Genomic DNA, 13,658 nt, shown 5'->3' on the forward strand with positions numbered 1-13,658 from the left:
ATCTTGACACAGGAACATAAATATGGTGTATTTTTCGAATCAGCACTTCTAAATCTATGTTCTAGATTTTTTGTGAATTTTGAGACCATTTTTCTAAGAGCTCAATTTTTACGTAAAGTATGAAAATTTCGACCTTCTTTCGACCAGTTTCGGAAATTGCCTAAAAGAATTTTTTTTTTAAATTTTGACCTCCACTTTTTCTTCGAAAACTCCGATCATTGTTCTAGATTGGTAATTTTTGGAATCTTTTAAAAATTGATTTTCAATCCCAATATTTCGACTACCTTCGAAAATGACCCAGATTTTTTTTTTTTTTTTGTACATTTCGTCCTCCAGAAGTTACTTTCGGCTTCATTTCTTCGAAAAGTGATCTCAGTTTTCTATAATCTCTCAAGGAAATGGGCAATTTTAGGGTTTTTTTTTTAAATTCGAATTCCAAACCGATTATTTCTAAAATCTTGACCCAGGATCATAATTATTCTATATTTTTCGAATCAGCACTTCGAAATCTATATTCTAGATTTTTTGTGAATTTTTAGACCGTTTTTCTAAAAGCTCAATTTTTGTGTAAAGTATGAAAATTTCGACCTTTTTTCGACCAGTTTCGGAAATTGCCTAAAAGAATTTTTTTTTGAAAATTTTGACCTCCACAAGTTCTTTTTCTTCGAAAACTCCGATCATTGTTCTAGATTGGTAATTTTTAGAATCTTTTAAAAATTGATTTTCAATCCCAATATTTCGACTATCTTCGAAAATGACCCAGATTTTTTTTTTTGTACATTTCGTCCTCCAGAAGTTACTTTCGGCTTCATTTCTTCGAAAAGTGGTCTCAGTTTTCTAGAATCTCTCAAGAAAATGGGCAATTTTAGGGTTTTTTTTTTAAATTCGAATTCCAAACCGATTATTTTTAAAATCTTGACCCAGGATCATAATTATTCTATATTTTTTGAATCAGCACATCCAAATCTATATTCTAGATTTTTTGTGAATTTTGAGACCATTTTTCTAGAAGCTCAATTTTTGCGTTAAGTATGAAAATTTTGACCTTTTTTCGACCACCTTCGAAAATGGGCAATTTTAAGGATTTTTTTTAATTCGAATTACAAACCGAATATTTCCAAAAATTCCGTTTTGTGTGATAGTAGATTTTGATTTTTTCCCGAGTACCCCCCAAAATTCACAAAATAGATTTTTTTGTAGACGTCGACTTCCAGAAGTGATTTTTTCTATGAAATCATTTGTTCAGAATCGCCTAATGAAATATCACAATTTTTAAAAAATTGATATTCAAACCCAATATTTCGACTACCGTTTGAAAATTACCCAGAGTTTTTTTTTTTTTTTTTATCTCCAGAAGTGACTTTCGGCTTTATTTCTTCAAAAAGAATTTTCACTTTTACTTTTCCCAATGAAATATGGATATTTTTAATAACAATAATAATAATAATAATAAAAATATGAGACTGAATATTTCTAAAATTTTTTATGGATATTTAGGCAAATTTTTCAAAAGCTCGATTTTTCAATCGCTTCGAAAATTTCGTACTTTTTTCGTCCACCTTCGAAATTTATCGAAAGTGATTTCTTTTGTAGATTTGGACCTCCAGATGTTAGTTTCAGCCTCATTTCTTCCATAACGTCCCAATGTCGATTTTTTGGATTTTTTTATTATTGAATTTAAAACCAAATATTTCTCAAATGTTGCTCGGAACCATAGACATGTTTTTTTTTTTCGAATCAGCACGTCGAGATCTATATCTCAGAATTTTTTGGTGATTTTTAAGCAACTTATTCAAAAGCTCAATTTTCCAGTACTTACGGAAATTTCGACTTCATTTGGAGCACTTTTCAAAATTACCTAGAGAGATCGTTTTTGTATATTTTGACATTCAGAATTTGCTTTCGGCGTCATTTCTTCGACTCCTAGTTTTCTAGAAACTCAATGAAATTTTTTTTTTTTGAAAATTTTGACCTGTGTAATTTTCGAATCAGCGCATTGAGACCTATATCAGCGTATTTTTTGTGGATTCTTGGACAATTTTCCAAAAGATCGATTTTTCTGTAGTACTACTTTCATCCCTTATAAAAATTCGACCCTTTTTTTCTAAAAAAAAACTGAAAGAAATTTTGTTGTAGACGTCAGACGTCATCCTTTAGACTTTCCTTTTTTAAAAATCGATTTTCAAACCAAATCTGTTTAAAATCTTGCTCAGCATGATTAGTAATAAATGACCAAAGTGATCAGTAGTTCGAATGTGAGCACTATTTCCATCTGAAAGTTAGCAGTTTGCGTCTTTTTTAGAATCTAAGCCAGTTGACGCACACCTGAAAAACCCAGAATATTTAGCTCGTGGAGCTATTGATCTACTTAAGTTGTGCGATGCATAGTTAAACACTAATTTTGTTTTAAAAGTTTCTTTAAAAAGTTCGTTTTGAATGAATTTAGTTAATTAAAGTCAGGCAACTCACATTACACAGTTCACACTGGCGCACAATTTAAAGTGACTTTCTTCTTTTACAACCTTGTCGGGTATTTGAACCTCACCTTTATCACGACTAAATTCCATAATTTACGACACCCATTGTAAAATAATTAGTTTATTTCCAAAGAAAGAAAAATCTACTTAGAAGTAATTGGTTTATTTGAATTGTATGATTGAATGATGGAAGAACCTTGAAAACAAAAGTCTAAAGCTCAAACGAACGCACCATTAAATCGCTACATCTTTTTTTATTGGCGCTGTTATCATTGTTACGTTTACTATTTATCAGCAATTCTTATTATAACCACTATCATAATCATCAAGGTTACGCGAAAGTTGATCAAGCCCGAAAACGTCCCGTTTTGAAGCAGGCAATAATTTTCCAAAAAAACTCCCCAGTCCGATCGTGTCTGTGCCCAGCGCCAAAATTAACGAAGTAGCCGGCCGCCGCAGCAACGTCACAATGACTTTTTAGATTTAACCTTTCCACGTTAATTTCCAAGTGCCACATTTGTACAATATTCTTCTCCAGTTTAATCCATCGCCTGAAATTATCACGGCTTGCGAACGAGCACACCTCGTTAAAATTTAATTCGGATTCTGCTTGGGACAAGAACGTAATCGTGCGTCGCAAGATCCTCTCCGATGGCAACTGGGGCGAACGCTAAAGAAAAAAACCGGGAAGTGTTCGACGACGAGCACTACGTCATTGCTTCGACCAAACACAAGCCAGGTATTCACTGCACTCCTTTTTGCAATTTCTGTGTAGAGCGGGGCCGGGCGCAGGCAGTGGAGGAAGCCGGAGGGGGGGACGGTTGCGATTTTCACTATTATTATTATTATTAAAAAAATCAAGGAGAGGAAAAATAAAAGGTTGTGACTATGTGGAGGACAGTTTTGACAGGTCGTCGTTTGACGTTTGATCTTTTTTGATAAATTTAGTACCAATTGGTGCAGTATATTTTCGAGGGATGAATTTTCAGCGGTAGTTCTTGGGGTCGGAAGCGCTTTCCTCCACTGCTCGCTCCGCGGCGGCCGAACCCCAGACACCACCTTGACGGCTCCGCTCGGGCCGATTGATCGGATCCGTCCCAGTTTCGGCGATACACTTAATAAAAGATGTGGGAAGGGTTGCCTAATTCAATCATCCTCGGGCGCGTTTGCCTGCCTCCCGGAAAAGCGAGAGCCCCGCACTCACTCCCTGGACCGGCGTTCTGTAGTCGAATCACGAGTGAAAGAGCGAACCCGACCGATAACCATTCGCCGCACGTCTTGCACAATCGTATGCATTGTTTTCCGTTACGTAATGTCGTGATTGTTGATCGATGGCCCTCCGACCGGGGGTGCTCCGGTCCGTAACAGACACGTTATGTTTTGTTTTCTTTTTGCTGGTGGCTACATAGGCAAGGACGGTAGCAAAGTGACTACGGTGGTCGCCACACCCGGACAGGGTCCAGACAGGCCGCAGGAAGTCTCATACACCGACACCAAAGTCATCGGCAATGGCAGCTTCGGGGTCGTCTACCAGGCCAAACTGTGCGAGACCAACGAGTTCGTCGCCATCAAGAAGGTCCTCCAGGATAAGAGGTTTAAGGTGGGTGGTTAACCCAAAGTTTTAATTCTTACTAACCGTGCCTCTTGGTTTCAGAATCGAGAACTCCAGATCATGAGGAAACTAGAACATTGTAATATAGTTAAACTTAAATATTTCTTTTACTCCAGTGGAGATAAGGTGAGTAGTTGTGGAAGTTGGGTAGTTGTCGGGTTGATTGCGTAGAGCCACCTGTACGCGCAATCGATTAGACAAACCGAAGGTATTTTAATATTTTATGGCCCTCCGTTTTTTCTCCTTTCCTGTGACGTAATCCGCACGAGGGCGGCGTCCCTTTTTCGTAGCCCACGACGTCTTTGTAGTTAGCTAACGATTCCCACCTTGGGTAAATGTCATTTATGAGCTCATTTGCAGTTTCCGCCTAGTCTATTAAAGTAATTAATCACGGTTGAGCTGCAACAAGCTCGTATTATATACTTCGACGAGCCGCAAGAATCACATTTGAATATCGACAAGGCAGATTCGCTAACCGGTAATTGATTAAAGGCGGTTCATAAATTGACAGACAGTGTGACAATTCTGTACGTTTTATACCTGTTTTTATCTATAGCAGGCTGATGTTCCTTGCGATATGTCCATTTTCATGGCGACGAGTTTGCAGGTATGCTCCTGCGCTTCACGTAGAATGTTGGTACCCCTGGCTATAGTGGTTTTGACGCTTAACAAGGCACCTCCATGGACGCTGTCGTTGTTGTTTGTTGATTAATCTCGGGTCGTTTTATCACGATTTGAAGGTGTCGTTTTAAGTAGGCTTGTCATAAACTTAACCATTTTACTAATAGCGAGTTGCTGCCAACAACTACACTATCGCGACGTCGTAGTAGAGTGATTTTCTTACTTCATGGTAGAAAGTGATAAATGAACCTTGACATTGACATTCAAGGGACGTGTTGTAATCTTGAGCAGACGCTGATACGTTTCGAGATTTTTCGATAGTTGATAGAAAACTCTCTATATTAGACAAGTTTTATAGCCGTCAATAGGAAAACTTTTCTCTTCGAAATACAAACCGTTCTCTCGCTACAGGTGATTTTTTTTAAACGCTTGGAGCGACTCTTTTGTTTTTTTTTTTTTTCCAATATTCTATTTTTATCTAAACATAGGATATTGAACGCACCTTATCCTCTGCGATTTTGAGTGAGGTGTTGTTGCGCGCAGTGTCGTAAATCATCCAACCGAAATGATTGTTTTCACGTTGCAGAAGGACGAAGTGTACCTGAACTTGGTGTTGGAATACATCCCAGAAACGGTATACAGAGTAGCACGGCATTACAGCAAATCAAAGCAAACTATCCCGATAATATTTATCAAGGTAAGATAAGGATCTTCGTCGTCGAACTAATAATAAGCGGATGTTGTTTGCGTTAGATAAGGGATTTTTTTGCCACCACACAATCAATTTTTATTGCATTAAAGTAGATTAGATCGCGCTTTGTTTGTTGTTTGATTCGGTGCACTAACGAGCCACGTCGAGCGAACGAAGTTCGCGCCACCGAACGATTTTTACGTTTCATTTTGATGCTTCCATTGTTAATCATTTTTGCCCGAGTTGTACTAGAAGCATACGTACGAAAAACAAAAGGGGTCCTCGAGATTGCTTCAAACTACTTCAAAAACAAAATAAAAGGGGTCCTCGAGATTCTTTCACACTACTTCAAAAACAAAACAAAAGGGATCCCCAAGATTGTTTCAAAATACAAAAAAGATCCCAGAGATTCTTGAAATTACTTCAAAAATAAAAGAAAAGTGGTCCCTGAGATTCTTTCAACTACTTCAAAAACAAAAGAGATCCCCGAGATTCTTAAAATATCTTTAAAAATAAAACAAAAGTGGTCGCCGGAATTCTTTCAAACTACTTCAGAAACAAAACAAAAAATATCCCCAGACTCTTAATATCTTCAAAAACAAAAGGGATCCCCGAGACTCCTAAAATTACTTCAAAAATGAAACAAAAGGGATCCCCGAGATTCTTAAAATATCTCCAAAAATAAAACAAAAGTCTTCCACTAGATTCTTTTCAACTACTTCAAAAATAAAACAAAAAGGATCCCAGAGATTCTTAAAATATCTTTAAAAGTAAAATGAAAGTGCCCCCCGAGATTCTTTCAAACTAGTTTAAAAACAATACAAAAACGTCTCCGGGATTTTTAAAATATCTTCAAAAACCAAACAAAAGAGATCCCCGAGATCCATTCAAACTGCTTCAAAAACAAGACAAAAAAGATCCCTAAAAATCTTAAAATTACTTCAAAAATAAAGCAAAAATGGTCCCGGAGATTCTTTTCAAACTATTTCAGAAATTAAACAAAAGGGATCCCCGAGAGTTTTTTCAACTACTTCAAAAACAAAACGAAAGACATCTCCGAGATTCTTTTCAACTACTTCAAATTCAAAAGAGATCCCCAAGATTCTTAAAATATCTTCAAAAACAAAATGGATCCCCAAGATTCCTTTCACCTACATACTTCAAAAACAAAACAAAAGAGATCCCCGAGACTCCTAAAATTACTTCAAAAATTAAACAAAAGGGATCCCCGAGACTCCTAAAATTACTTCAAAAATGAAATAAAAGGGATCCCCGAGATTCTTAAAATATCTCCAAAAATAAAACAAAAGTGTTCCACGAGATTCTTTACAACTACATACTTCAAAAACAAAACACAAGAGATCCCCGAGATTCTTAAAATATCTTTCAAAGTAAAATAAAAGTGGCCCCCGAGATTCTTTCAAACTAGTTTAAAAACAATACAAAAAAGTCTCCGAGATTTTTAAAATATCTTCAAAAACCAAACAAAAAAGATCCCAGAGATCCATTCAAATTACTTCAAAAACAAGACAAAAAAGATCCCTAAAATTCTTAAAATTACTTCAAAAATAAAACAAAAATGGTCCCGGAGATTATTTTCAACTATTTCAGAAATTAAACAAAATAGATCCCCCAGATTATTAAAATATCTTCAAAAACAAACGGGATCCCCGAGATTTTTTTCAACTACTTCAAAAACAAAACGAAAGACATCTCCGAGATTCTTTAAATATCTTCAAAACCCAAACAAAAGGGATCTCCGAAATTCTTTCAAACTACTTCAAAAACAAAAGACAATAAACATCCCCGAGATTGTTAAAAAACAAAACAAAAGTGATCCCTCAGATTCTTAAAATATCTTCAAAATCAAAAGAGATCCCCGAGATTCTTTAAATATCTTCAAAAATAAAACAAAACTACTTCAAAAACAACAGACAAAAGAAATCCCTGAGATTCTTAAAATTACTTCAAAAATTAAACAAAAGAGATCCTCCAGATTCTTAAAATATCTTCAAAAACAAATGGGATGCTCGAGATTCTTTCAAACCTCTTCAAAAACAAGACAAAAATGATCCCGAAAATTTTTTTCAACTGTTTCAAAAACAAAACGAAAGGCATCTCCGAGATTCTTAAAATATCTTCAAAGACCAAACAAAAGGGATCTCCGAGATTCTTTTCAACTACTTCAAAATCAAAAGGGATCCCAAAGATTCTTAAAATATCTTCAAAAATAAAACAAAACTACTTCAAAAACCAGACACGACGTCCCCGAAATTCTTTTAAACTACTTCAAAAACAAAAGACAATAAACATCCCCGAGATTGTTAAAAAACAAAACAAAAGTGATCCCCCAGATTCTTAAAATATCTTCAAAATCAAAAGAGATCCCCGAGATTCTTTAAATATCTTCAAAAATAAAACAAAACTACTTCAAAAACAAAAAACAAAAAAAATCCCGGAGATTCTTAAAATTACTTCGAAAATTAAACAAAAGAGATGCCCCAGATTCTTAAAATATCTTCAAAACAAATGGGATGCTCGGGATTCTTTCAAACCTCTTCAAAAACAAGACAAAAAAGATCCCTGAGATTCTTAAAATTACTTCAAAAATAAAACAAAAATGATCCCGAAGACTTTTTTTAAACGGTTTTAAAAACAAAACAAAAGAGATCTCCGAGATTCTTAAAATATCTTCAAAAACAAAGCAAAAGGGATCCCCGAGATTCTAAGGAACTATGTACTTCAAAAACAAGATAAAAAAGATCTCCAAAGTCTTAACATCATATCAAAAATAAAAGAAAAATGGTCCCGGAGATTCTTAAAATATCTTCAAAAACCAAACAAAAGAGATCCCCGAAATTCTTTTCAACTACTTCAAAATCAAAAGAGATTCCCGAGATTCTTTAAATATCAATATCTTCAAAAATAAAACAAATCTACTTGAAAAACCAGACACGAAGTCCCCGAGATTCTTTCAAATTACTTCAAAAACCAAATACGAGATCCCAGAGATTCTTTCGAACTACCTCAAAAACAAAACAAAAGAGATCCCCGACATTCTAACAAACTATGTACTTCAAAAATAAGATAAAAAAAGATCCCCAAATTCTTAAAATTATATCAAAAATAAAACAAAACTACTTCGAAAACCAAAGAAAATAAAGATCCCCGAGATTCTTAAAATTACTTCAAAAATGAAACAGAAGAGAAGCCCGAGATTGTTTCAAACTAGTTAAAAAAAAACAAAAGGGCTCCTCGAGATTCTTTTCCACTACTTCAGAAACAAAAGAAATCCCCGAGATCTCTTCAAACTACTTCAAGAAGAAAACAAAAGATTTCAGAAATTTTTTCAAACTATTTCAAAAACAAATCAAAAGTGATCCCCCAGATTCTTAAAATATCTTCAAAATCAAAAAAGATCCCAGATTCTTTTCAACTACTTCAAAAACAAAACAGAAGAGATCCCCCAGATCCTTAAAATATCTTCAAAAACCAAACGAAAGCGATCCCGTATATTCTTTTCAACCGCTTCAAAAACACAAGAGATCTCCGAGATTCTTAAAATATCTTCAAAATAAAACAAAACTACTTCAAAAACCAGACACGAGGTCCCCGAGATTGTTTCAAACTACTTCAAAAACAAAAGACAAAAAAGATCCCCGCGGTTCTTAAAATTACTTCAAAAATAAAACAAAAGAGATCCCTCAGATTCTTAAAATATCTTCAAAAACAAATGGAATCCCCGAGGTTCTTCCAAACTTCTTCATAAACAAGACGAAAAAGATCCCTGAGAATCTAAAAGTTACTTCAAAATTAAAATAAAACAAAAGAGATGCCCCAAATTCTTAAAATATCTTTAAAAATATCCCAAAAGTGTTCCCCGAGATTCTTTTCTGTTAGGTACTTCAAAAACAAAACAAAAGATATCCTCGAACTTCTTTTCAACTACTTCAGAAACAAAAGAAATCCCCGAGATCCTTTCAAACTATTTGAAGAATAAAACAAAAAAGATCCCATAGACCACTTCAAAAACAAAACAAAAGAGATCCAAGAGATTTTTTCAAACTACTTCAAAAACAAGACAAAAAAGATCCCTGAAATTCTTAAAATTACTTCAAAAATAAAACAAAAAATATCTTCAAGAACAAAAGGGATCCCCAAGATTCTTTTCAACTACTTCAAAAACAAAACGAAAGAGATGCCCGAGATTTTTAAAATATCAAAAATACCAAACAAAAGGGATCCCGTATATTATTTTCAACCACTTCAAAAACAAAAGAAATCCACGAGATTCTTAAAATATCTTCAAAAATAAAACAAAATTACTTCAAAAACCAAACACGAGGTCCCAGAGATCCTTTCAAACTACTTCAAAAACGGGAGAAAAAAAATCGCGAAATTCTTAAAATTACTTCAAAAACAAGGCAAAAAAGGTCCGTGAGATTCTTAAAATCACGTCAAAAATAAAACAAAGCAAAAGAAATCCCTCAGATTTTTAATATCTTTAAAAATAACCCAGAAGTGGTCCCCGAGATTCTTTCAAACTAGTTAAAAAAAAAACAAAATGGATCACCGAGATTCTTTCAAAATATGTACTTCGAAAACAAAAGAATGGATCCCCAAGATTCTTAAAATTACTTCAAATAAAAACAAAAATTTAATCCCCGAGATTCTTTTTAATTACTTCAAAACCAAACAAAAGAGATCGCCGAGATCCTTTCAAACTACTTCAAAAACAAAACAAAAAAGATAAGCGAGATTTTTTCAAACTACTTCAAAAATAAAACACCAATGTTCCCGGAGATTCTTTTCAACTATTTCAGAAATAAATCAAAAGAAATCCCCCAGATTCTTAAAATGTCTTCAAAAACAAAAGTAATCCCCGAGATTCTTAAAATATCTTCAAAAACCATTCTTGAAGTAGTTTGTTCAAGAATAAAACAAACAAAAATCACCGAGGTTCTTTTCGACTACTTCAAAAACAAACCAAAAGAGATTCTCGGAATTCTTTCAAATTACTTAAAAAACAAAACAAAAGGGATCCCCGAGATTCTAACAAACAATGTAGTTCAAAAACAAGATGAAAAAGATCCCCAAATTCTTAAAATTACTTCAAAAATAAAACAAAAGTGGTCCCCAAGATTCTTTCAAACTACTTCAAAAACAAAACAAAAGAGATCCCCCAGATTCTTAAAATATCTTTAAAAATAACCCAGAAGTGGTCCCCGAGATTCTTTCAAGCTAGTTAAAAAAAAAAACAAAATAGATCACCGAGATTCTTAAAATTACTTCAAATAAAAACAGAAGTAGTCCCCGAGATTCTTTTCAATTACTTTAAAAACAAAACAAAAGAGATCGCCTAGATCCTTCAAACTACTTCAACAACAAAACAAAAGAGATACGCGAGATTTTTTGAAACTACTACAAAAATAAAACAAAAATGTTCCCGGAGATTCTTTTCAACTATTTCAGAAATAAAACAAAAGAAATCCCCCCGATTTCTAAAATGTCTTCAAAAACCATTCTTGAAGTAGTTTGTTCAAGAATAAAACAAAAAAGATTCCCGAGATTCTTTTCAACTACTTCAAAAACAAAATACAAAAAAGATTCTGAAATTCCTAAAATTACTTCAAAAATAATACAAAAATGTTCCCGAAGATTCTTTTCAACTGTTTCAAAAACAAAACAGATTCCCGGAATTCTTTGAAATTACTTCAAAAACCAGACACCAGGTCCCTGAGATTCTAACAAACTATGTACTTCAAAAATAAAACAAAAGTGGTCCCTGACCTGACCTGAGTTGATCTTATCGTTTTGACTGAAACCATTAGGGACCGAAATGTTCGAACGCAAAACCGCATCAAAATTGCTAAAACTCACTCAACTTCATTTTACCTTTAGCTGAACACCCACGAAGTATCGATTTTGCTTTCATTAACACAATATAACGCAAACAACATACAAAGTGTTCCGAATTTCATGCGATTATCTCCATTCGGTTTCACTTTCTGTATTAATCTCTTTCTCGTTCGCAGTTGTACATGTACCAGTTATTCCGCTCGTTGGCGTACATCCACTCGTTGGGCATCTGTCACCGGGACATAAAACCACAGAACCTCCTTCTCGATCCCGGCACGGGAATCCTGAAGCTGTGCGACTTCGGCAGCGCGAAACACCTCGTCAAAGGCGAACCGAACGTTTCGTACATATGCAGCCGCTACTACAGGGCGCCGGAGCTCATATTCGGGGCGATCGACTACACCACGAAGATAGACGTCTGGAGTGCGGGCTGCGTCCTCGCCGAACTCCTCCTCGGACAGCCGATATTCCCTGGTGACTCGGGTGTAGACCAATTAGTAGAAATTATCAAAGTTTTAGGGACTCCGACTAAGGAACAGATCAAAGAGATGAATCCGAATTACACAGAGTTCAAGTTCCCCCAGATCAAGTCGCATCCTTGGCAGCAGGTTGGTGGCGTACGCGTGATTTTCTGTTTAAGACGCTTCGCATGTGTGTGGACTAACGGGAAGTAACCTTGACATTGTGTATGTGTGTGTACGTGCATATCAAGCACGACGCTCCTTATTTATTAGAGAGGTAAACGCGCGCGACCTTGGCTACATTTATGTTATATGTGTGTATCTATGTGTGTGTGTGTGTGTGTTTAGCGGGCAGGTAGAAACCCACGCCGCCCCCATGCAAGCTTAAAAACCCCAGAGTCCAATTCTCCCTCAATGTTTCAACACCCCCGTGTATTGTCCGGGCCTTGACGTCTCCGTAAAACGCTTCCACCTCATCCCGCCCGAAAAGTGGCCACTGTTCGATTATTATTTCACGGAATCAGCTGATCGTCACGCCGAATCAATACCGAAAAGTCGGGCGACTTTCGCCCTAAACGACTAAAACCTCTCGAATAAATAAGCTCGACACATGCATCGACTACAAACCAGACGTTCGAAATCACTTTTTCTTCATCATCACCACCCCTGTTGTGTCTTTACAACAAATAACTCTACTAACCAAACACACGCTTGTTTTGATACAAGTGAGTTTGACGAGGACGTCTGTTTGCAGTTTTTGCTGTCGAGAATGTCTCTACCGCATTGTAGCACCAATCACCAAAGAATACGTGTAAGTGGCTTTGGTTACTTGCCGTCATTCACGTTACTTAACTCAAAAAGGCCTGGGTTTGTGGTGGTTTTTTTATTACGCTGTGTGTGCATGTGGCGTAACACAAGGATTTGTTCGTACTTTTTCTGACACTTCGTACGTTTTTTTCTCTACGATAGTGATAGTGTGAATGAAGCAAGTAGAAGTCTCACGCAAGTGGCTAGTACACGCCCGATATCTATAATTCATACTTCAATAGCTAATTTTATGAATGAATGATGCGAGTGACGCATTTCGAGTGCGCAAAAACGCCGCTTTCATCCACTTTTTTTTCTACAACCCCAATTTCGAGATTGCGTAGCTTGTTAACTAAACATGTGATTTTATCATAAACTAATTACGCGATATCTCCGTCAATATTTTAAACACACAACTACGTCGACGCGGATTCGCCAATATTGTAAGACCGAGCGTCTACGTTTGATATTGTCAAGTTCAGCAGGAAAAGTTTGTTTTCGTAAACAGTTCACCTTTTCTCTTTTCCACATGGCCGCGGGCTTTTTGGAAACTCGACATTTGCGTTTTGTCTAGACAGATGTTGGAGATTTCTTACGTAAGAACATAAAAGGGCTATTAATCAAAGCGCAATGATCTATTGTCTGGAACGTGTGAATTCCAAGTAGATAAATCAGGAAACAAGTCGTCATTGTATTATAAGAACTTGTTTTTGTTTGAAATTCAACTAGCAACTACGCATACGAAGCTATTTTAGCATGGATTTATAAAGGTCACTATCCAGGGTCAGTGAAAAGTTCGAGTTTGGAAACTCTTTTTGTGTGTGTTTGATGTGCACTGTTTTAAAAGTCGAAACTAAAATATTCGTGGTTTCTTTTCCTGTTTTGTTTAATTGGGAAATACATACAAGTTGCATAGTTGCCGCATTCTGTAACTTATTTTGTTTTTTGGTGTAAAAAATGTTGCTCAAAGCGTTACTTTCACCGAAAAGAACTTTGACTTTTATCAATATGAAACTAATGAAAGTCTGCAGAGAATGCCGATTTTTGCGATTAATTAGTTGTCATTAGTTTATAAATTTTGTTTTTTGTTAGAAATCGTACTAAAATATTTTAATTAATACGATATTCAG

At 35.5% G+C, this 13,658-nt stretch overlaps 1 protein-coding gene across 5 annotated transcripts in view; it reads left to right on the plus strand.

Moving 5' to 3' along the window:
• LOC135124044 (glycogen synthase kinase-3 beta-like) overlaps positions 1–13,658 on the plus strand; it is a 55,540-nt gene that overhangs the window by 34,918 nt on the left and 6,964 nt on the right. For 3 of the 5 annotated variants that reach the window (XM_064048935.1, XM_064048906.1, XM_064048922.1), the window contains 4 exons: positions 3,887–4,077; positions 4,132–4,215; positions 5,297–5,407; positions 11,437–11,868. In XM_064048935.1, the coding sequence (XP_063905005.1) occupies positions 3,887–4,077; positions 4,132–4,215; positions 5,297–5,407; positions 11,437–11,868 (818 nt within the window). Of the gene's footprint in view, positions 1–3,028; positions 3,217–3,874; positions 4,078–4,131; positions 4,216–5,296; positions 5,408–11,436; positions 11,869–13,658 lie in introns of those variants that run through there. The other 2 variants (XM_064048929.1, XM_064048914.1) reach the window with 2 other exon arrangements.

This window comes from Zophobas morio, unplaced genomic scaffold (genome assembly GCF_036711695.1).
Source record: "Zophobas morio isolate AGI-343-1 ecotype UQ-CSIRO unplaced genomic scaffold, CSIRO_AGI_Zmor_V1 ptg000002l, whole genome shotgun sequence".
Taxonomy (NCBI): Eukaryota; Metazoa; Arthropoda; class Insecta; order Coleoptera; family Tenebrionidae; genus Zophobas; species Zophobas morio.